This window comes from Phocoena phocoena, chromosome 17, assembly GCF_963924675.1.
Source record: "Phocoena phocoena chromosome 17, mPhoPho1.1, whole genome shotgun sequence".
NCBI lineage: Eukaryota > Metazoa > Chordata > Mammalia > Artiodactyla > Phocoenidae > Phocoena > Phocoena phocoena.
In genome coordinates this window covers 48821441-48846324 of record NC_089235.1, presented here as the reverse complement: position 1 = coordinate 48846324, position 24884 = coordinate 48821441, and the positions used below count along the sequence as shown (strand labels likewise).

At 40.0% G+C, this 24884-nt stretch overlaps 1 protein-coding gene across 1 annotated transcript in view; it reads left to right on the top strand.

Moving 5' to 3' along the window:
- Positions 1–24884, top strand: part of DPYS (dihydropyrimidinase) — an 88417-nt gene that overhangs the window by 21934 nt on the left and 41599 nt on the right. The window contains exons 5-7 of the mRNA XM_065894998.1: positions 12364–12520; positions 13749–13890; positions 23315–23457. Of these exons, the coding sequence (XP_065751070.1) occupies positions 12364–12520; positions 13749–13890; positions 23315–23457 (442 nt within the window). The remainder of the gene's footprint in view (positions 1–12363; positions 12521–13748; positions 13891–23314; positions 23458–24884) is intronic.

Genomic DNA, 24884 nt, shown 5'->3' with positions numbered 1-24884 from the left:
AAATAGTTGTGTAAATCATCCTGGCTGTTTGTTTTTTTAACCTGAAACTGGCTGCATTTTTATAACATCGATCTTAAAAACTATGAAAATAGATTTGGCATGTCTATAATTGACACTAAAATAATTTTTTTCAAAATTGCTTCTTGTTGCTTGAGTTTCAATAAGGATTTTGTGCAAGCTAAATGCATTTTTTTTTTTTTTTTTTTCGGTACGCGGGCCTCTCACTGTTGTGGCCTCTCCCGTTGTGGAGCACAGGCTCCGGACGCGCAGGCTCAGTGGCCATGGCTCACGGTCCCAGCCGCTCCACGGCATGTGGGATCTTCCCAGACCGGGGCACGAACCCATGTCCCCTGCATTGGCAGGCGGACTCCCAACCACTGCGCCACCAGGGAAGCCCCCTAAATGCATTTTTAAATGTAATATATCAGTATCGTGTATTGAGTCACCTCAGTTTCACACAGGAATTAATAAGGTCTTACTACCAGCCATTTCTGGTTGCTTTTTTTCCCCACATATAGTATAATTTCAGTATAAAAGAGCACACCACTTCAAAAAGAATCTGTACTTCAATTTTAAGTTATAGCTTTAGGTTTTGCCACCAGATGGCGCTGTTGCTAGCTCTGTGAAATTGGTTTTCTCTATTTGCTTTGCAAGTGGTGTACCGTGTCCCATAGCCTCTCAGTCAGGTCCGTAACGTCAGAATATGGTTTAACAAACAGCAAAATCAGCAGAAATGGTCAATCTTAACCCACCAGCAGTCTGTGATTTTGCCAGTTGTGTCAGGAAACAGTTTCTCGATTTGAGTATTTATTTTGCATTGGGATAGAATTCCATTAGCAGCGGAGTAAGTCTAGGGAAGGTTTTAGAATGTAAATTGTAGGCAGAAAACTATTAAAATTAAATATGAATATTTTAATTTAAATTATTTTTAAATATAATTTTTTATTTTGAATATGGAAAACACTTACCTGGCCGAAAAGTCAAAGTGATATACTAAAAGATATATTCTCAAAAAAAAAATAAAATAAAAAAATAAAAGATATATTCTCAGAGATATCTTGCTTCCTTCCCTAGCTTCTTCATCACATACCCATAAGTAATTATTTTTATTAATTTATTTCTGGCCTACCCTGTAGTGTTTCTCTTTATGAAAAAGGAACATATGTATATTCTTATTTCTCTTTCTTTCCTACTTGAAAGGTAAAATCCGTAGTGTGCTGTATCTTGTTTTTTCCTACTTGAAAATATGTCCTAAAGGTCAGCTCACATTAGGTATAGAGAGCTTCCTCATTCTTGTTTACAGGTGCAGAGGATGCCACTGTATTTGTTCAACTAGTCTCTAATTATGGATATTTGGGTCGTTTCCAGTCTTTAGCTGTTACAAATAGAACCACAGTGATGTCCTTTGCCTATGCTATTTCATATTTGTGGAAGGTGTATTAGTCTCCTATTACTGCTGTAACAAATTACAGCAAACGTAATGGCTTAAAGCAACACAAATTTATTATCTTACAGCTCTGGAGGTCGGAAGTCTGCAGTCGGTCACACTGGGCTGAAACCAAGGTGTTAGCAGAGCTGTGTTCCTTCTGGAGGCTCTAGGGGGTATGCCCTTCCTTGCCTTCTCTAGCTTCTAGAGACCACCTACATTCCTTGCTTCCTGTCTCCCTTCCTCCATTTTCACAGCCAGCAATGGTGGATGGAGAACATTGCATTATCCTGATCTCTCTTCTACTTTAAGGGTCCTTGGATGACATTGAACCCACCTAATTAATTCAGGATAATCTCCCTATCTCAAGATCCTTAATTTACTCACATTGGTGAAGTCCCTTCTGCCAAGTAGGGTTAACATATTCACAGGTTATGGGGACATCTTTGGGGCGCCATTATTCTGTCTCTCACAAAAGCGTAGCCTCAGGGAAGAGTCCTAGAAATGAGAACCTGGAAATGGTTCAAAGGGCAAGTGCATATCTACTTTTTGGACGTTGTTAAATCCCTTTGCAAAGGGGTTGTAAACATGAAATACTTAAAACGTCAGCCCAGATGCTCTAGTTGAGTCAGATTTACTGTAATAACACTTGTGAAAATACTCTAACGTGCAATCGTCAGAGGCAGCAGAGGTCCAGAATAAATTAGCACGAGAGATTGTTCCATCACTGGCATGTGACCTCTCACAGGTGGTCAAGCAGTGTCAATCCATTCACATGGTGACTGCATCAGCCAATCCAAGGGCAGGTCCATGGGGAGTACAGAGTGACAAGAGCTGGTGGACACACTGAGCTTTTACAGAAGATTACTCTGTACGCATTTTTTTTAAAGTTATTCTTAAAATTTATTATTTATTTATTTATTTTGGCTGCATTGGGTCTTCGTTGCGGTGCGCGGGCTTCTCATTGTGGTGGCTTCTCGTTGTGGCGCACGGGCTCTAGGCACAGGGGCTTCAGTAGTTGCAGCACACCGGCTCAGCAGCTGTGGCATGCAGGCCCTAGGGAGTGCGGGCTTCAGTAGTTGTGGCTTGTGGGCTCTAGAGCACAGGCTCAATAGTTGTGGCACACAGGCTTAGTTTCTCCGTGGCATGTGGGATCTTCCCAGACCAGGGATCGAACCTGTGTCCCCTGCATCGGCAGGTGGATTCTTAACCATTGCACCACCAAGGAAGTCCCATGTATGCATTTATTATCTAATGTAATTTCTGAACATAAAAGAGCAAGATACATCGATTCATTGTTATCTTGTTTAAAGAAGAAAAAATTCAGCCTTATAGATCTGTAATACGAACATCTGGAAATACCTTTGCCAGCCCATTCCATCATCTAGGGCCTTGCCACTCAGAGTGTGGTCCCTGGAACACAGTGCTGACATCCCGTGAGAGCTCGTTAGCAATATAGGTCCTTGGACCCCATCCCAGATGCACTGAATCAGAATGTCCCCTTATAACTAGAACCCCAGGTGATTCCTATGCGTATTGAATTTGAGACTCACTGCCCAAGGAGGCACAAAAGATACCCAATTAGTAATTGTCTCTATTGTAGTTGCCTAGCAATTCAATGCTCTTATTACCTTGGATTTTATAGTTGAATTGCCAACTATATACCCCAAAGATAGCGACCTGAGGGGTTAATGATTATAACAACTAACTTTGTTGAGTGCTTAATATGTGCTTGGCACATATTTTAATATATCTTTTATATCATTTCAAGTTTTATTATATATTATCTGATCACTGCATTGTAATATACAATATTTTTTTAATTGTCATAACAATGCTTCAAGCTAAATTTTTTTTTTTTTTATGCGTTACACGGGCCTCTCACCGTTGTGGCCTCTCCCGTTGCGGAGCACAGGCTCCGGACGCGCAGGCCCAGCAGCCATGGCTCACGGGCCCAGCCGCTCCGCGGCATGTGGGATCCTCCCGGACCGGGGCACGAACCCGCGTCCCCCGCATCGGCAGGCGGACTCTCAACCACTGCGCCACCAGGGAAGCCCCAAGCTAAATTTTATCACTGTTTTGTGACAGATGAAATTGAGGCTTGGGAAAGTTTGGTAAATTAAGCCCAAGATCACTTTACTAGTACGTCCTAAACCTGAAATTCAAGTCTATCCAACTCCAAAGCCCACATTTTTTATTACCCTCCACTCTGTTCCAGAAGAAATCAGTTTACAGAGTTGGGAAATGCAGATACCAAGTTTATATTTAATTGGTTTTGTTTATTGGCCTTACATTTTTAACAAATTTATTTAAAATATTGCCATCATTTTGTTATTTTTTTAATCATTGTTAAAAGAAGAAAACATTCCAGAAATGGAAATGATCAAGAATGTATTAAGTGAAGAGTAAACATCTTCTGTCTCTCTCAGCTCAGTCCTTGGAACTAGCAATTTTTAACCATGTCTATTTTTTTGGTGGTTTCCTTCAAATTTCTAAACCATAAATTTGTAAGTAGTGACCTATAAATTTTTGACAGTATCACTTGACTCTGAGTGATGAAAAAGGAACAGTCTAGCCTACATAAATCTTACCTCTCACCTCCTGAGTTTTGTTAGTAGTAAATGTTCACTTCAGGTAACATTACTTAAATTTATGTGTTTTGGCTATTTTTTGTGTGTGGTATCTCTTTATTCTCTACTAGGCTGAAAAGGAATTGAGAGGCCAAGCATCACCCTCTCTTCCCTCTCCTGACTTCTTTCAGCTGTATTATTATCTTTACATGGACAGGAGTTACAGCGTTTTCAGTTGGCTCCAGGACTAGAATCAGGTCTTCCAAGCTTTGTCTATAGGTTAGGTCTAAAATTTAGAACTGTTATAAAGTAAGATTGTGGAAATATTCTTCTTGGTAGAAACAATTCAGGAGAAGAGAACCTCAGAGGAATTTATATCACTTAACTTGAGAGTGAAAGCTAATGTCATTTAACTCTTGGAGAGGCCAGGTGTCAAGGTGAAGTGGGTTTCCTTTCCTACACTCCCATAAGATTAACGGCATGCCTTATTTTAGTTTGCTACATATTTAGACCATTATTGTCTTGTCTTTTTTTTGGCTTGGAATTTTTCCAATTAGCTCTTTTTAATATAGGTTCAGAAAAGAAACATGTACACCTCCTTTACTATATCATGAAGACTTTCCAGCTTCTACCTCATACCTTCTATTGAATGGAATCAGCTTCTGTTGAAATGAATCAGCTCTTCTTGCAGAGATATTTTTTTAGGAGGAGAATCTTTTGGCTTTCTGCTTTATTTTAATACTTTCCAAGCTGTAGAGATGGCATCCTTGGATTTCTTTTCACAGAATCCTAGGTTGGATATACTGTTTCTTGGTTCCCATCTCTCCCCTTTTCTTGAATTACTGTGAAGATTCTCATGTGATTTTTTAAAAAAATATTTATTTACTTAGTTATTTCGCTGCATCGGGTCTTAGTTGCTGTGGCACACGGGCTCCAGAGTGCTCGGGCTTAGTTGCCCTGCAGCATGTGGGATCTTAGTTCCCTGTGTCCCCTGCCTTGGAAGGCAGATTCTTAACCACTGGGCCACCAGGGAAGTCCCTCTCATGTGAGTTTTAAAGGAAGAGTGTTAGAAGGTAAATTTTCTGATTCTTTGTCCTCAAGCTTGTTTGCAACTTGAACGGACATAGAATTCTAGGTTCAGAATTATTTCCTTGTGAATTATAAGGGCACCATTTCATTCCCTTCTGGCGTCTAGTGTTACTGATACATAGACAAATGCCAATAAAATTCATGTCCTTTTGTCACTCTTTTCACCATCTGGAAGATTTTTATATTTTCTCTTCATTTTAGACCTCCAGAATTTATATTAAGACTATGTTTAGCGGTAGGATTTTAAAAATTCACCTTCATGTTCAGATGTCTGTTTAATCTGAAGGCTCTTTGATTCTGAACATTTTTCTTCTATTATTTCCTTCATATTAATTTTCTCTGTTCCTCTCTTGGAACTCCACTAGAAGACCTCTTGAACTAAGCCTCCATGTCCTTTAACTACTTTCACCTTTAAAAAAACCTGATTTTTGCTCTATATTTTAGGAAAGGATTTTGTTTACTTCTTCTTTCCTTATAATAAACTTTCATTTTGGTAATCATATATTTATTTCCAAGAAAACACTTTTCCTTCAATGGATGAGATCTTTTTGACCTCATTAGAATACTAACAGAGATTTTTTTTTTTTAATTCTGTTTTCTGGATCATCTTGTTTCTTGCTGAGTCAATTTTTCAGTTTTTTTTTTTAAACATCTTGGCCCTTCTTTTTATGTTGTTTGTTTTTTCTTTAAGTGTCTGGTGATCTTGGGCTGTCTGTATTCATGACTGGACAGTTCAGGTGATTAGAGTAGGGAGCTGGTGTGGATCCCCCTCTGCTGGTGAGTAGGCCCCGCCCCCAAATGAGAGCACCAACAGTGAGACTGTGAACTTTGTGAATGTAAATGGGGCATGGTTACTGGTGAGCTTCGGTTTTCAGGTGAGCTTCACTCTGTAGCATCAGTACCACCTTAGAAAGCTTTATTCCCCAGGCAGAGGGCGGGATGAGGGCTAACTGCCCCAACTCATCCCCTTCCCTGCAGCAGGAGGAATGTCTGTCATGACCCTTCTGCTCGTTTGAGTTCAAGCTGTAGCTGCCTCTACTTTCCTTAATAAGCGTTGCCATCCCATCTGCTTTCTGTCTTCCTACAATCTATCATAACCTCTGGTCGGCCATGGTTCCTCTTTTATTCTCAGCACCGTTTTGGATTTTGTTCATCTGTTGTACATCTTCACCGGGGTTTGATGTGAACTGGAAAGCCAGAGACGGGAATGCATTTTCAGTCCATCAGCTTTCTTTCAAAGCCTGCGGTTTCCCTAACCATGATATTTCATTTTAGCGTTCAGCACCTGCAATAAAAAGTGAAAAGCAGGTTACAGGGAAAAGAAGAAAGCTTTCACATGCAAGCCATGGAAAGCTGAGTTGCCTTTGACCGTTAGCAAGGAATTTCAATTTCATGCTTATTTCAAGTCTCAGTTAATCTAAGTTGGGTAACTAGGTTAGTTCCCATCTTTACTGTGAGAAGCCACTTTTGCAAAAATGAGGCAAGAGAATCAGAAGGCTGTCCCTAGAGTGTTATCCTTTTCTTCCAGAAGCAGAATCCCCCCTCCCTTGCTCCATACCCCCAGTATAAAGTTGGACCAACCAGCTGAAATTGTATCTCATATAGAAGTTCCCACCTACCACTCTTAGACCTCTCTTACTCACTGTACTCTAGTCTTTGTGCAGATAGTATATGTGTCCATATATGTCATTTGTTTCAGTGACAGAGGTACTTTTTACTTTGGTTTGAATAGCTTTGGGTATCGACGTTCCTTTTCTGCCGTGTATTGACATGTGGAATTAATAGTGTTTAAAAAGACATATTGTTCACCTCTCCTTCCCACCTCCCAGTAAAACTTGCATGCACGTGGATTCATTTTTTTTCTGGTGCTTTGCTTAGAATGGTGGCAGTTTCTCCCAGCAACTTACTTGCTGCCCTCTTTGGTATATATCTGTTATAATAAATTTGTTTACCAATTAATGACTGAAATTTTCAATACTGTTTTTTAGTTCCCTGTTTAACTTGTTTTAATTTACCTTAATAAAACTCATTCTATTTTACATCCATATTCGTGTCTTTAGGGTATAAATTTGACTCTCACTTGAACTTATTAATAAAATGTTTTCCTTATGCTTTTCATAAAAAACCAAGTTATTGGACACCTAATATGTGCTTGGCACTGTGCTTTTGGCATTGGATTTGCAAAAATGATTAAGATAACTTTGGTTCTCAGGTAGCTTCCAGTGAACTGGGCTACATGATGGTTGGGGGTTTTTTGTTTGCTTTGCTTTGCTTTGGTTTTGGTTTTCCATGTTGTAGAAAGCTTTATTTTCCAGGCTTATTGCTGTAAAATATAAACTTCTCTTACAGGGAGGTTTAGATGTCCTATTTTCCATTTTATTTAAACTCTGCCCCCCACCCCTCCAGCGTATTTCTCTTGTATTTGGGGACTAACAGGGAGAAAGGGCCACACAGAGGCCACTCTCTGCCCATGTGGTCACACTGCCCCCTGCTTGTTGGTGCTGAATAGAGAAAACCAAATCTCACACAAGTACGATGAGCTGATGCTTGGCAACCAGTACTTTTCCTAAGAAAGGGTTGAAGTGTGCCCGAGTTAAGATGGATTGGAATCTCAGGCTTCCTTTTTCTTTCTTGTGCATGAACATCCGAACATCCCTTGTCCTTTAAATTTAGAACAAGATGATTTACCTTATGTCCAACTGCAAAGCAGTTCAAGACTGCCCATTTTAAAAGATTAAAAAAAAGAAGAAGAAGAATTGTGTAACCATAAGGAAACTAACATTTGTAGAATGTGTTTGTTTGCTGCTCTAACAAAGTACCACAGACTGGGTGGCTTAAAACAACGGAAATTAATTTTCTCACAGTCCTGGAGGATAGAAGTTCAAGACCTAAGTGTTGGCAACATTGGTTTACCTGTGGGCACTGAAGGAAGGATGCGTGCGCTCCAGACCTCTCTCCTTGGCTTGGAAGGGCTGTCTCCTCCTTGTGTCTTCACATTGTCTTCCCTCTGTGTGTGTGTGTGTGTGTCCAGATTTCCTCTCCTTATAAGGACCCCAGTTGTATTGAATGAGGGCTCACTTCTAATGACCTTATTTTAACCTAATTACCTCTTTAAAGCGCCCTATCTCCAAATACAATCACATTCTGAGATCCTGGGGGTTAGGACTTTAACATGTGAATTTTGACAAGGGACACAATTCAGCTCATAACATGAAGTGACTCCAGGATCCCAGGAAGATGCTAGATATTTTCATATATGTTAAGTTGTTTGATCCTCACAAAATTGCCACACTAGAGGGACGTTATGATCCCATTTCATAGATGAGAAAAACTGAGACCAAGAGCAATGACTCATCGTGCACAAGGTCACCAACTAAAAGCAAAATCAGGATTTGAACCTGAATCTGTGTGATCTACTTTATTATGCTGCTTCTGCGTATTTTCCTTCTCAATTATTTTCTTTCGTTGTAAGTGTAATATTTTGAATCCAGACAAAGCCCGGGAAGGTTCTACTTTTTCCTTCTAGCCGGGAGAAATTATTTTTATAAAAGTCTGTTTGGCAGCCGGTGCTTCCACTCCGGGGCACCTATGCCAGCTTCTCTGCATCTTTCAACCTTTTCTAAAAGATCCCATGACTTAATTAAATGCTGCTCCCAAATTCAGACAAGATGTTAACATCTGCTCTATCACTTTCATCTAATAAACAGTGGGCTGTCTGGTCAGGGATGGGGGGTAGTTTTGGTTGGTTGGACATGTTTCACTATTTGGAAATCGTAACAATCTCTCAGAGAGCAGAACTCCTTTAACTGGGAGATTGCATCATAACTGAAGGTTTTTTTTTTGGTTTTGAGCTAAATGATGGAGAAAGAAGGAGAGAACACGTATGGGGAGACAGGATACAACATAATGTGAAACTGGCTGAGACAGTGGGAGGATATTAATGATGGATATGTACTATCTGCCAAGAGTTGCTGAAATCGTCTGGTCTCGAATGTAATCAGGAGAGTATCAGACTAGGACAGATCTAGGACTTTTCATTACTAACCTGTTAAATGTAGTAAATCAAACCAGTAAGTGAAATTGGGAAATTGCTTAACCATGTCCACAGATCTTATGGTTGACTTTTAAAAAGACATGCTCTTTACCAAGAAATGAAAATGATACTTTTCCTACTAACATACTGCATATGTATGGTATGTTATCAGTATACTAGGATTCTAATTCTAATGTACCACTCACTACCCCTGTGTCATAGACAAATTAGTCTTATTGAGTGTCCGTTTCTTTGTCTGTCAAACCAGTGTTTGGGTTGCCATGAAGGTCAAGTAAGATATATGACCTTCAAGCTGTATTTGCAAACTCTAGAGTGCTATACATACATTAGATATGTTTATTACTACTTTGTTTCTGGCCCAAATCTAACAGAACCCACCGTTATGCTGAATTAATCTAGTTTGATTCTTCATTTTATGTATTATCCAGGCCCCTTGTTTTCTTTTTACAGTTCGCATGCTGTTTAGTCCTTTGAAAAATGTCTTAGAACCATTCTGAAATACAGGGAAGAATAGTTAGGAATTTTTACTTTTTTATTTTTTCATTTTTTTAAGTACTTACAGATAAATTAATGGGGAGACAGTTGAAAATAACCCTGTTAAGGAAGATCTTGTTGTATATACCAAAAAAGTGGCACGTCATATTGTAAAGGTGCTAAACCCTTCCAAGGAAATTACCTGTCATCTGGTTTCAAAACAGTCCTGGCACACTCCTGGTAGATGCTGACACTTTTAATTTTTCCTGAGAGCTATTAAAATTGTAGAAGTTTTGGAACTGTTTTCCCATACCACCTTGATGGGCCAGATGATTGAACAGAACATGTGATAAGACTCTTTCCTCTGTAATGAAGTACCAGGAAAAATCCTGAGTTGGCAACTTGTAAAGTGATTGCAGATCAAGAATCTGAGTTTTTAATTGTCCAAGCATCCGTAAGAAGTTCCCTTGGAATAGGAAGGTCTCTTTGTACCTGCAGATAAAATACCATGCCCGTCCTGTTATCTCTCCAGTAAATAGTGCATTACCTCTTAGTTCATGTTAAAAGTGATTGCTTCTTGTTCGGTACACCAGAAGGAGACACTAACAGCATTTCCTCTTTTCTGGGAATAGGACAGTAAGAAACGGGGTGGTATTCATCTAGTGTGTGTACATCATGAAAGTGAAGGATATTAGCCGTGGCTGACTTCTTGGAGGATAACTTTCGTTAACAATAGTTCGACACTAGGTTACATAAGAGGCAAAGTTGGTTAGGCTTCCAGCAGCCTTGCTTTCAGGGTTTTTCAAATCCCTAGGCTCACTGGAGGAAGATGGCTCATTTGGGGGAGAAATGATCTGTGAGGTAATAGGGTGCTGCGTTCCAATTCCGTATGACTTAGGCAGCTGGTGGCCATCCACTGTCAGGACTCTGAGGAAATCAGTGCATTTCAGTTGTATATCAGGATTTTAACTCAAGTCTGTGGCATCTGGTTAACCAGAGTGAAGTAATTGGGATGCCAGCTTCTCCTCTCCGTGCACTCTCCTTCATGACTGCTTGGATATGAGCAGGTGGATGCCAAAGAATCTATTATGCTGACAAATGCTAATCAGAGATAGGCTCCTGATTTTAAATTCACATTCACTACAAGCTATTAACTTTTCGAACACCGTGTGCTTTTGATGGCCTCATTTGCATGATTTTATAAATGTGCAGTTCTGGCTACACTTTTATTAACTGAGTGTTACTTTATTTAACATAAGTTTTTAGAGGAGGTTTATGCCTTAAGGGTGTGCAAAGATGATCAGTCTACTCGCAGCAGAGATATAGTGTGGTTGGACTCTGTATGACCATAAGATCATTGTCATCAGGATAGTATAGTGTAGAGGTTAGGACCACTCAAGTCAAAATGCCTGGATTCAGACCCTACCTTCTCCACCCCGTCTATGCTGAGTGCGTGTAATTTAACTGTACAAAAGTTACTTAATCCTATAAGCCTTAACCTCATCTTTTATAAAAGTTTTATCTTTATTTATTTATTTTATTGAAATATAGTTGATTTATAATGCTGTGTTAGTTTCAGGTGTACCGCAAAGTGATTCAGTTATACACATATATACATATATATATATATATATATATTCTTTTTCAGATTCTTTTCCCTTACAGATTATTACAAAATATTAAATATAGTTCCCTGTGCTATATAGTAGGTCCTCGTTGTTTATCTATTTTACATATAGTAGTGTGTATTTGTTAATCCCAAACTCCTAATTTATCCCTCCCTCCCTTCCCCTTTGGTAACCATAAGTTTGTTTCCTATGCCTGTGGGTCTATTTCTGTTTTGTAAATAAGTTCATTTGTATCATTGTTTTTTAGATTCCACATAAAAGTGATATCATATGATATTTCTCTTTCTCTGTCTGGCTTCACTTAGTATATGATAGTCTCTAGGTCCATCCACCTCACTACAAATAACTCAATTTCATTTCTTTTTATGGCTGAGTAATATTCCATTGTATATATGTACCACATCCTCTTTATCCATTCACCTGTTGATGGACATTTAGGTTGCTTCCATTTAGGTTGCTATTGTAAATAGTGCTGCAGTGAACATCGGGGTGCATGTATCTTTTTGAATTATAGTTTTCTCTAGATATTTGCCCAGGACTCACACTTTAATGGAGATAATAATAGCTTTTCCCAGATAGGGTTTTCGAGAAGATTCCATTAGAATGGCACATATTTCAGCCAGCTTTTGCTAGGTTATGCTACAGGGACAAATTAACCGAAAATATCAGTGGCTTACAATGGCAGAGATTTACGTCTTATTCACACTCATATCCATCATCGGTTGGCTCTGCCTCTGCTCTAGAGTCTCTTCATTCTGAGACACACCTGAAGAAGCAGCTTCTACTGGTCTCATGACAGAGGGAGAACTCGTTGTGGCTCTAACAGGTTCTGCTTGGAAGCAGCACATGTTATTTCTATTCATATATAATTGGCCCAAGGAAGCCATGAGGCCAAGCCTAATATCAGCGAGTGGGTACAGTCATCTACCACAGCATGCCGTGCCTGCCCACTGACTGGAGCGTAGGAAAGGCTCGGTAAACAGTAGATTTTACTTTTCAGTCCTGATCAGAGAGGTAAATTGCAGTTTAGGTAGGACAGAGAAGACTAATATTTATGTGTTTGTCAAATAGCTCTCTTAAGAGCAAATCGAGGTGCTGAACGCTTCCCTTTGAACTTTCCAGGGAAGGTGGTCTATGGAGAACCCATCGCAGCAGGTCTCGGCACAGATGGCACTCACTACTGGAATAGAGAATGGCCCCATGCAGCCCATCACGTTATGGGTCCACCCCTACGACCGGACCCTTCAACGCCTGACTTCCTCATGAATCTATTGGCTAAGTAATAGTTTAGTAGATGGTTGTAAGGTGTTTTGCTGGTCCCAAATCTTGAGTGTTTTGAGTGTAGGAGATCTTGTCCTACCATCTGGACCTTCCATTGACCTCCCAGTCTTCTGTCCTACTTGACCTCACAGGCCCTGGGGAATCCTTCGTCTGGAGACCCAAAAGCATTGGCTTAATTGTGTTATGATGTGGTATAAAATCTCTCCTGGCCACAGAGAAATCAGATCATTTGTACTGAAATTTTCCTCTGCTCTGATTTTTTCATTGTCTTTTCTATCTCTTGCTGCCTAGGACCAGGTCTCTTCAATATGCCCTATTTTTATCATACAGAATAGTCTTGAATATTTTTCTATGCTGATACAACCCAGGAACCAGATGTGCTTGTTGTATAGATACAAGAGATGATGTCTAGGGCAGAGCCACTGGAGAGGTGAAAGGCAAAATCCTACCCCTCTGAGCAGGTTATCCCCATGAAAGGCCATCCAAACTATTTTCAGATGCTGTTTTGGGAGACATTTTGATCATTTTTTCTTGAGAAATACACCATTCATGGACGTTCAGACATTCCCCACTCATGGATACTCAGATCCAAGTTAACAAAGAGTTTTTCACCACAGACTGTCCAAGAGTTCACTTGCCATTTCCTTTCAGGCTCCTGCCTCCTTCAGCCTTCTACATCCTCGAGGTGACTCACAGGTCAAAGCACAATTCCTGTTGCTCGTGACCTCAACATCCTCAGCCAGTGTCCCACCTCTGCTCATCAACATTGCCATGTGGCCAGGGGCTGCCTCTGTTCATGTGGATCACCCTGGTTCACCTTTGTGTAATTCTGTACTCACAAGAAATTTTCACTTATGTTATTGCCAGTGACCCTGAATAATTGTCATCAAGTATATATAATTACCAATTTCTAGATGAGAAACTGAGCATTGAACAAACTCATAGTCACATAGCCAGTAGGTGATGGAGCCTAGAACCCACTTTTTCTGACCCAAGCACGATCCTTCATCATGCTTCATGTAAGAGTATTATTCTCCCAAAGTGTTTCCTGGAATAGAGACAGGCATGGGTGAAATATGTACTTGAAAAAGCTGCCCATTCTCCATTGCAGTTTTCTGACTGTCAGTTGAGAATGGGGTCCAGAGACCAGGGAAGGTTATGGTAGCTTCCTCCTGACATATTCTATCTACTCAGCCCTATTGCTCTTGTGTGTTTCTCTTTTACAGTGGTGATCTAACCATAACAGGGTCTGACCACTGCACTTTCAACACCTGCCAGAAAGCTCTTGGGAAGGATGATTTTACTAAGATTCCCAATGGAGTGAATGGTGTTGAGGACCGGATGTCAGTAATATGGGAAAAAGGCGTGGTGAGTTTTACAGGACTCAGTCTGTTTTGCCTGATTTTTCAGCCGGAATCTGGCCCATTTTAGGACCAGAGTGGCAAAAGCCTTCATAGAGAAGTTTTTTGATTGTTTTCACTAGAGTGGAAACTGGGAATACAACAGTATCACCACCACCATGCCATCCCCCAAGATAATAATGAAAAACAACTTTCTCCTCTGCATGGTTTAGAGGATGCTTTGCACCATTATGCAGACATTAGGGTATAAATTTAGATTGGGTACCTAGAGGATTATTCTTGAAATCTTTGAAATGTAATAGCACTTCTACTTGATTTCCATGTTTTTGAATCCTAGTTCCTCATGTGTCACTGATATAAATACTTGGAATGATTGAAAGGACATCAAGAATTTATATTACGTTCATACCTCCTTTTCATATAAAAATGTAGATACCCCTTTTAAAGAACTTTTGGATATTATGTTTTAAAAACTGCTGTATGAGGTTACATAAATAATAATCCAAAATATGGAAAGAGATTTTTTTTAAATTTCATGATTTAAAAATTTCTACCTGAGGATGGAGAAGAATCAAATGGCTTCATATGTTAGCCTATCCAGCCAGCTGACAGGTGTAGTTGTAAAGATCAGTAGTGGAGATGTGCCTGGTAAGACCTGAGGTCCCCATTGTCATGCCATTCTCACCCATCTCTCAGAACCCCTCCCTTCAATGGCACATTAATCACATCTCACACCACAGAATCCCTTACACATACCCCTCACTTCTAGCTCTAATATTTTACCAGGTCTTGTCAATTTTATTTCCAAAATGCCTCCTTACTTCCACCATCATGTCCACCATTCTACTTTGAGGCCCATGTCTTGTTTGGACCATTGCAGTCGTCTCACAGCTGGTGCCCCTGCCTCCACTCTCTGGCTTGCTACAATCTATCCCACACTCTAAGACCAGAGTTGCCTTTCAAACACCAGGGTCTGTTCATGCTACTTTCCTCTCTAAAATCCTTTAATTTTCAGCATTACTTATTGGATGACATTTCAACAGTTAATTTACATGCAAGGAACTTCAAAACATCTCTACAGCCCTACCTTCTACCAATTGTCCTCTCCACCCCCTGCTACCTCTACCCTAATTCTAAGCATCCCAGATGACTTCTATTTTCTTTCTCTTTGCTTAGACTGTCTTTTTTTTTTTTTTTTTTTTTAGGAGACTCTAAACATATTTATTTGCCCAAGTTAACTTTCCTTTCTCACTCATCTTTGTAATCTGGAAGTGTGGTCTAGAAAAGGCATGTGTTATTATTTCCATGTTTTCCATACCTAGATGAGGTTAAAATTCATTCTCTGTCTTATTTATTTATACTTTTTTTTGACATCTTTATTGGAGTATAATGGTTTTACAATGGTGTGTTAGTTTCTGCTTTGTAACAAAGTGAATCAGTTATACATATACATTTGTTCCCATATCTCTTCCCTCTTGCGTCTCCCTCCATCCCACCCTCCCTATCCCACCCCTCTAGGTGGTCACAAAGCACTGAGCTGATCTCCCTGTGCTATGCGGCTGCTTCCCACTAGCTATCTACCTTACGTTTGGTAGTGTATATATGTCCATGCCTCTCTCTCGCTTTGTCACAACTTACCCTTCCCCCTCCCCATATCCTCAAGTCCATTCTCTAGTAGGTCTGTGTCTTTATTCCTGTCTTACCCCTAGGTTCTTCATGACATTATTTTTTTCTTAAATTCCATATATATGTGTTAGCATACGGTATTTGTCTCTTTCTGACTTACTTCACTCTGTATGACAGACTCTAGGTCTATCCACCTCATTACAAATAGCTCAATTTCGTTTCTTTTTATGGCTGAGTAATATTCCATTGTATATATGTGCCACATCTTCTTTAACCATTCATCCGATGATGGACACTTAGGTTGTTACCATCTCCTGGCTATTGTAAATAGAGCTGCAATGAACATTTTGGTACATGACTCTTTTTGAATTATGGTTTTCTCAGGGTATATGCCCAGTAGTGGGATTGCTGGGTCATATGGTAGTTCTATTTGTAGTTTTTTAAGGAACCTCCATACTGTTCTCCACAGTGGCTGTATCAATTTACATTCCCACCAGCAGTGCAAGAGTGTTCCCTTTTCTCCACACCCTCTCCAGCATTTATTGTTTCTAGATTTTTTGATGATGGCCATTCTGACTGGTGTGAGATGATATCTCATTGTAGTTTTGATTTGCATTTCTCTAATGATTAATGATGTTGAGCATCCTTTCATGTGTTCGTTGGCAGTCTGTATATCTTCTTTAGAGAAATGTCTATTTAGGTCTTCTGCCCATTTTGGGATTGGGTTGTTTGTTTTTTTGTTACTAAGCTGCATGAGCTGCTTATAAATTTTGGAGATTAATCCTTTGTCAGTTGCTTCATTTGCAAATATTTTCTCCCATTCTGAGGATTGTCTTTTCGTCTTGTTTATGGTTTCCTTTGCTGCACAAAAGCTTTTAAGTTTCATTAGGTCCCATTTGTTTATTTTTGTTTTTAGTTCCATTTCTCTAGGAGGTGGGTCAAAAAGGACCTTGCTGTGATTTATGTCACAGAATGTCCTGCCTATGTTTTCCTCTAAGAGCTTGATAGTTTCTGGCCTTACATTTAGGTCTTTAATCCATTTTGAGCTTATTTTTGTGTATGGTGTTAGGGAGTGATCTAATCTCATACCTTTACATGTAGCTGTCCAGTTTTCCCAGCACCACTTATTGAAGAGGCTGTCCTTTCTCCACTGTACATTCCTGCCTCCTTTATCAAAGATAAGGTGACCATATGTGCGTGGGTTTATCTCTGGGCTTTCTATCCTGTTCCATTGATCTGTATTTCTGTTTTTGTGCCAGTACCATACTGTTTTGATTACTGTAGCTTTGTAGTATAGTCTGAAGTCAGGAAGCCTGATTCCTCCAGCTCCGTTTCTCATTCTCAAGATTGCTTTGGCTATTCGGGGTCTTTTGTGTTTCCATACAAATTGTGAAATTTTTTGTTCTAGTTCTGTGAAAAATGCCAGTGGTAGTTTGATAGGGATTGCATTGAATCTGTAGATTGCTTTGGGTAGTAGAGTCATTTTCACAATGTTGATTCTTCCAATCCAAGAACATGGTATATCTCTCTATCTATTTGTATCATCTTTAATTTCTTTCATCGGTGTCTTATAATTTTCTGCATACAGGTCTTTTGTCTCCTTAGGTAGGTTTATTCCTAGATATTTTATTCTTTTTGTTGCAATGGTAAATGGGAGTGTTTTCTTGATTTCACTTTCAGATTTTTCATCATTAGTGTATAGGAATGCAAGAGATTTCTGTGCATTAATTTTGTATCCTGCTACTTTACCAAATTCATTGATGAGCTCTAGTAGTTTTCTGGTAGCATCTTTAGGATTCTCTATGTATAGTATCATGTCATCTGCAAAGAGTGACAGCTTTACTTCTTCTTTTCCGATTTGGATTCCTTTTATTTCCTTTTCTTCTCTGATTGCTGTGGCTAAAACTTCCAAAACTATGTTGAATCAGAGTGGTGAGAGTGGGCAACCTTGTCTTGTTCCCGATCTTAGAGGAAATGCTTTCAGTTGTTCACCATTGAGGACGATGTTGGCTGTGGGTTTGTCATATATGGCCTTTATTATGTTGAGGAAAGTTCCCTCTATGCCTACTTTCTGGAGGGCTTTTATCATAAATGGGTGTTGAATTTTGTCAAAAGCTTTCTCTGCATCTATTGATATGATCATATGGTTTTTCTCCTTCAATTTGTTAATATGGTGTATCACGCTGATTGATTTGCATATGTTGAAGAATCCTTGCATTCCTGGAATAAAGCCCACTTGATCATGGTGTATGATCCTTTTAATGTGCTGTTGGATTCTGTTTGCTAGTATTTTGTTGAGCATTTTTGCATCTGTGTTCATCAGTGATATTGGCCTGTAGTTTTCTTTCTTAGTGACATCCTTGTCTGGTTTTGGTATCAGGGTGATGGTGGCCTCGTAGAATGAGTTTGGGAGTGTTCCTCCCTCTGCTATGTTTTGGAAGAGTTTGAGAAGGATAGGTGTTAGCTCTTCTCTAAATGTTTGATAGAATTCGCCTGTGAAGCCATCTGGTCCTAGGATTTTGTTTGTTGGAGATTTTTAATCACAGTTTCAATTTCAGTGCTTGTGATTGGTCTGTTCATATTTTCTATTTTTTTCTAATTCAGTCTTGGCATGTTGTACATTTCTAAGAATTTGTCCATTTCTTCCAGGTTGTCCAATTTATTGGCATAGAGTTGCTTGTAGTAATTTTTCATGATCTTTTGTATTTCTGCACTGTCAGTTGTTACCTCTCCTTTTTCATTTCTAATTCTATTGATTTGAGTCTTCTCCCTTTTTTTCTTGATGAGTCTGGCTAATGGTTTATCAATTTTGTTTATCTTCTCAAAGAACCAGCTTTTAGTTTTATTGATCTTTGCTATCGTTTCCTTCATTTCTTTTTCAATTATTTCTGATCTGATTTTTATGATTTCTTTCCTTCTGCTAACTTTGGGGTTTTTTTGTTCTTCTTTCTCTAATTGCTTTAGGTGCAAGGTTAGGTTGTTTATTCGAGATGTTTCCTGTTTCTTAAGGTAGGATTGTATTGCTATAAACTTCCCTCTTAGAACTGCTTTTGCTGCATCCCATAGATTTTGGGTCGTCGTGTCTCCATTGTCATTTGTTTCCAGGTATTTTTTGATTTCCTCTTTGGTTTCTTCAGTGATCACTTCGTTATTAAGTAGTGTATTGTTTAGCTTCCATGTGTTTGTATTTTTTTACAGATCCTTTCCTGTAATTGATATCTCATCTCAAAGCATGGTGGTCGGAAAAGATACTTGACACAATTTCAATTTTCTGAAATTTACCAAGGCTTGATTTGTGATCCAAGATATGATCTATCCTGGAGAATGTTCCATGAGCACTTGAGAAAAATGTGTATCCTGTTGTTTTTGGATGGAATGTCCTATAAATATCAATTAAGTCCATCTTGTTTTATGTATCATTTAAAGCTTGTGTTTCCTTATTTATTTTCATTTTGGATGATCTGTCCATTGGTGAAAGTGGGGTGTTACAAAGTCCCCTACTATGAATGTGTTACTGTCGATTTCCCCTTTCATGGCTGTTAGTATGTGCCTTATGTATTGAGGTGCTCCTATGTTGGGTGCATAAATATTTACAATTGTTATATCTTCTTCTTGGATCTATCCCTTGATCATTATGTAGTGTCCTTCTTTGTCTCTTGTAATAGTCTTTATTTTGAAGTCTGTTTTGTCTAATATGAGAATTGCTAGTCCAGCTTTCTTTTGGTTTCCATTTGCATGAAATATCTTTTTCCATCCCCTTACTTTCAGTCTGTATGTGTCTCTAGGTCTCTTGTAGACAGCAAATATATGGGTCTTGTTTTTGTATCCATTCAGCCAATCTGTGTCTTTTGGTGGGAGCATTTAGTCCATTTACATTTAAGGTAATTATCGATATGTATGTTCCTATTACCATTTTCTTAATTGTTTTGGGTTCGTTATTGTAGGTCTTTTCCTTCTCTTGTGTTTCTTGCCTAGAGAAGTTCCTTTAGCAGTTGTAGTGTTGGTTTGGTGGTGCTGAACTCTCTCAGCTTTTGCTTGTCTGTAAAGGTTTTAATTTCTCCATCAAATCTGAATGAAATCCTTGCTGGGTAGAGTAGTCTTGGTTGCAGGTTTTTCTCCTTCATCACTTTAAATATGTCCTGCCAGTCCCTTCTGGCTTTTAGAGTTTCTGCTGAAAGATCAGCTGTTAAGCTTATGGGGATTCCCTTGTGTGTTATTTGTTGTTTTTCCCTTGCTGATTTTAATATATTTTCTTTCTATTTAATTGTTGACAGTTTGATTAATATGTGTCTTGGCGTATTTCCCCTTGGATTTATCCTGTATGGGACTCTCTGTGCTTCCTGGACTTGATTAACTATTTCCTTTCCCATATTAGGGAAGTTTTCAACTATAATCTCTTCAAATATTTTCTCAGTCCCTTTCTTTTTCTCTTCTTCTTCTGGGACCCCTATAATTCGAATGTTGGTGTGTTTAATGTTGTCCCAGAGGTCTCTGAGACTGTCCTCAGTTCTTTTCATTCTTTTTTCTTTATTCTGCTCTGCAGTAGTTTTTTCCACTATTTTACCTTCCAGGTCACTTATCCGTTCTTCTGCCTCAGTTATTCTGCTATTGATCCCATCTAGAGTATTTTTAATTTCATTTATTGTGTTGTTCATCGTTGTTTGTTTCATCTTTAGTTCTTCTAGGTCCTTGTTAAATGTTTCTTGCATTTTGTCTATTCTATTTCCAGGATTTTGGATCATCTTTACTATCATTATTCTGAATTCTTTTTTAGGTAGACTGCCTATTTCCTCTTCATTTGTTAGGTCTGGTGGGTTTTTATCTTGCTCCTTCATCTGCTGTGTTTTTCTGTCTTCTCATTTTGCTTATCTTACTGTGTTTGGGGTCTCCTTTTTGCAGGCTGCAGGTTCGTAGTTCCCGTTGGTTTTGGTGTCTGTCCCCAGTGGCTAAGGTTGGTTCAGTGGGTTATGTAGGCTTCCTGGTGGAGTGGACTAGTGCCTGTGTTCTGGTGGATGAGGCTGGATCTTGTCTTTCTGGTGGGCAGGTCCACGTCTGGTGGTGTGTTTCCGGGTGTCTGTGGACTTACTATGATTTTAGGCAGCTTCTCTGCTAATGGGTGGGGTTGTGTTCCTGTCTTGCTAGTTGTTTGGCATAGGATGTCCAGCACTGTAGCTTGCTAGTCGTTGAGTGAAGCTGGGTGCTGGTGTTGAGATGGAGATCTCTGGGAGATTTTCGCTGTTTGATATTACATGGAGCTGGGAGGTCTCTTGTCGACCAGTGTCCTGAAGTTGGCTCTCCCAACTCAGAGGTACAGCACTGACTCCTGGCTGCAGCACCAAGAGCCTTTCATCCACACAGCTCAGAATAAAAGGGAGAAAAAGTAGAAAGAATGAATTAGTAGAAGTAGAAAGAAAGAAAGAAAGGAGGGAGGGAGGAAGGAAGGAAGGAAGGAAAAAAAGAAAGACGATAAAGTAAAATAAAATAAAGTAAGATAAAATATAATAAAGTTATTAAAATAAAAAATAATTATTAAGAGAAAAAAAAAAACGGACGGATAGAACCCTGGGACAAATGGTGGAAGCAAAGCTATACAGACAAAATCTCACACAGAAGCATACACATACACACTCACAAAAAGAGGAAAAGGGGAAAATACAAATCTTGCTCTCAAAGTCCACCTCCTTAATTTGGGATAATTCGTTGTCTATTCAGGTATTCCACAGATGCAGGGTACATCAAGTTGATTGTGGAGCTTTAATCCTCTGCTTCTGAGGCTGCTGGGAGAGATTTCCCTTTCACGTCTTTGTTCTCACAGCTCCCAGGGGCTCAGCTTTGGATTTGGCCCCGCCTCTGCTTGTAGGTTGCCGGAGGGCGTCTGTTCTTCGCTCAGACAGGACAGGGTTAAAGGAGCCGCTGATTCGGGGGCTCTGGCTCACTCAGGCCGGGTGGGGGCGGGGGGGGAGGAAGGGGCACGGAGTGCAGGGCGTGCCTGCGGCGGCAGAGGCCGGCGTGACGCACCAGCGTGAGGCGCGCCGTGCGTTCACCTGGGGAAGGTGTCCCTGGATCCCGGGACCCAGGCAGTGGCGAGCTGCACAGGCTCCCCGGAAGGCTGGTGTGGATGGTGACCTGTGCTCGCAAACAGGCTTCTTGGTAGCGGCAGCAGCAGCCTTAGCGTCTCATGCCCGTCTCTGGGGTCTGCGCTTTTAGCCGCGGCTCGCGCCCGCCTCTGGAGCTCCTTTAAGCAGCGTTCTTAATCCCCTCTCCTCGCGCACCAGGAAACAAAGAGGGAAGAAAAAGTGTCTTGCTTCTTCGGCAGTTCCAGACCTTTTCCCGGACTCCCTCCCGGCCAGCCGTGGCGCACTAACCCCCTGCAGGCTGTGTTCACGCCGCCAACCCCAGTCCTCTCCCTGCGCTCCTACCGAAGCCCGAGCCTCAGCTTCCAGCCCCGCCCGCCCCGGCGGGTGAGCAGACAAGCCTCTCAGGCTGGTGAGTGCTGGTCGGCCCTGATCCTCTGTGTGGGAATCTCGCCGCTTTACCCTCCACACCCCTGTTGCTGTGCTCTCCTCCGCGGCTCCGAAGCTTTCCCCCTCCGCCACCCGCAGTCTCCACCTGCGAAGGGGTTTCCTAGTGTGTGGAAAGGTTTCCTCCTTCACAGCTCCCTCCCACTGGTACAGGTCCCGCCCCTATCCTTTTGTCTCTGTTTATTCTTTTTTCTTTTGCCCTACCCAGGTACGTGGGGGGGTTTCTTGCCTTTTGGGAGGTCTGAGGTCTTCTGCCAGCGTTCAGTAGGTGTTCTGTAGGAGTTGTTCCACGTGTAGATGTATTTCTGGTGTGTCTGTGGGGAGGAAGGTGATCTCCGCATCTTACTCTTACGCCATCTTCCTGGAAGCCTAGACTTTCTTGGTAACAGTCCAACCTTTCACTTTGAACTTGTGTGAATTACAATGGATACCTTCATTACAGCAGATTTTCATAATATATAAAGTATATAAATGGCTTTAAAGTGATCAGGTACTTCTTCATAATATACAGGAGCCTGTGTTATTTTCTGAAACATTCAGATGGTTTATTTAGGGGAAAATTACTTTCAGGACATGGTTCTTAATGTTTTTATGAGATGGGGACCCTTTGATAATTAAATAAACCGTAAGGATGCTCTTGCCATGTAAATGTACATAGGGATGAACTCTCAACATTTAAAAACAAATCATTTTAGAGGGATCACATCCCACTGAAGTTTGTCCATATTAAAATCTCTTACAGCAGACAGTCCCTGACTGTTGGTTCATGTATATTTCAGTAGCACAAAATTGAACCTCTTAGTTGATTTCTAAAAGCGTAGTCACCTGAATTATAGGTCTATCTTATTTTAACTCTGTAATATTCCACATAATGTCTACATGATCATCTCATAAATCTTAGGCCCAGATTATAAATGTAGTAGGTGGTGGTAGTAAACTTTAAACAAGAATTGGAAATATTGTTACCAATATTTAGCTCTTGTCTGTGTGATTTTGGAAAGAATGGGAAAAATTAATGGGGCTGTTTTGTTAAGCTGATAGGTTTTTGAAAACTTATTTTCAGGCTTCCGTATATAACCCCATTCATCCCCATCATTATCATTATGATTGTTTAAGATTTATCAGTATTCACAGGTGTGTTTGGCTTCACGATATAAGATATTAGGTGCAATTTTATTTGGTTCTAAGAGATAAAATTCTTGTACTTTGATTGACAGGAGATTTTTAGTGTTTTATCATTTATCAGAAAAAGAAATGTATTTTCTTCCTTGAATTGTTTTACAGCACAGTGGCAAAATGGATGAAAACTGGTTTGTGGCAGTTACCAGCACAAATGCAGCTAAAATCTTTAATCTGTATCCAAGAAAAGGAAAAATAGCTGTGGGCTCAGATGCTGACATTGTGATTTGGGACCCAAAAGCCACAAGGTAAGTCTAAGTTTTTGTATTGGCTTCTCCATGGAGGAAAAGCACTAACTTGCAAAGAAATTTTCATTGGCCTTAATCAGCCATTTCTTATTAGGTGATTTATTTAGCCAGGCTCACGTATTTTGAGCCTATGCACAAGATAAAGGTTTTGATGTACAAACATTCTTTTGTTTTCCTTGGCATAGAGAATGCAACAGTTGTGTTGCTTCCCATTCCCTGGAAATGCATGTGTGTATAAAACCAGTATGAATTTCCCACTTCAGTGCTTGGCAAACGCCTGAGTTCACATGGAGGAAAGGTGCAGAGCAATGAAGAAAAGGAAAGGCTTAGTTTGAAAAGGGCTGCATTGAAAACTCGAAATAATTACAGCCTTTTTACAGCTTCCAGATAGAAAAATTCCAGCACAAAGGATGTCACTTTTAGTTAGCCAAATTTTCCAGCTGAGTTCATCTTGAGCCTGTCATTCCCAGTAGACTCCGGCTTTTTGTTTCCAATTTCCATGATTCTATGTGAGTATCGCAGGTTTGGCTGATTCCACCAGTTCAGAAAAGTATTCAATAGAAGCTGAAGCTTTGTTAATTTCTCCTTATAGGATGTTGGCACAGACAACACCCGCATCCTGATTTCTGTTTTTCATAAACTCTGCAGCTGTAATGGAGAAAATCCCACATACTTTAACATTGCGTGTGTGTGTGTGTGCATGCACGCGTATGTGTGCAAACAGGGATACGATAAGACCTTCTACCTTTACTGAATAGGAATTTATTCAAAGTCTATTAAGGGTTATGTTGTAGTAAACAGACGTCTATGTAGGCATACCTTATTGCACTTCACAGATACCATGTTTTTAACTAACTGAGGGTTTGTGGCAAACCTGCATGGAGCAAGTCTGTCAGCACCAGTTTTCCAATAGCATTTGCTCGGTTTGTGTCTCTGCATCATATTTTGGTAATTCTTGCAATACTTGAAGCTTTTTCATTATTATTACATTGGTTGTGGTGATCAGTGATCTTTGATGTTACTACTGTAATTGTTTGGGGACGAACTGAGCCCCTGTAAGACAGTGAACTTGTGTGTGTTCTCACTACTCCACCAAACGGCTGTTCCCCCATCTCTCTCCCTCTTCTTGGGCCTCCCTGTTCCCTGAAACACAACAATATTGAAATTCGGCCAGTTAATAACCCTACAGTGGCCTCTAAGTGTTCAAGCGAAAGGAACAGTTTCATGTCTCTCACTTTAAGTCAAAAGCTAGAAATGATTAAGGCAAATTGAAAGCCGAGATAGGCTGAAAGTTAGGCCTCTTGCACCAGACACTTAGCCAAGTCGTGAATGCAAAAGAAAAGTTATTGAAGGAAATTAAAGGTGCTACTCCAGTGAACACACGAATGAATGATGAGAAAGTGAAACAGCCTTATTGCTGATACAGA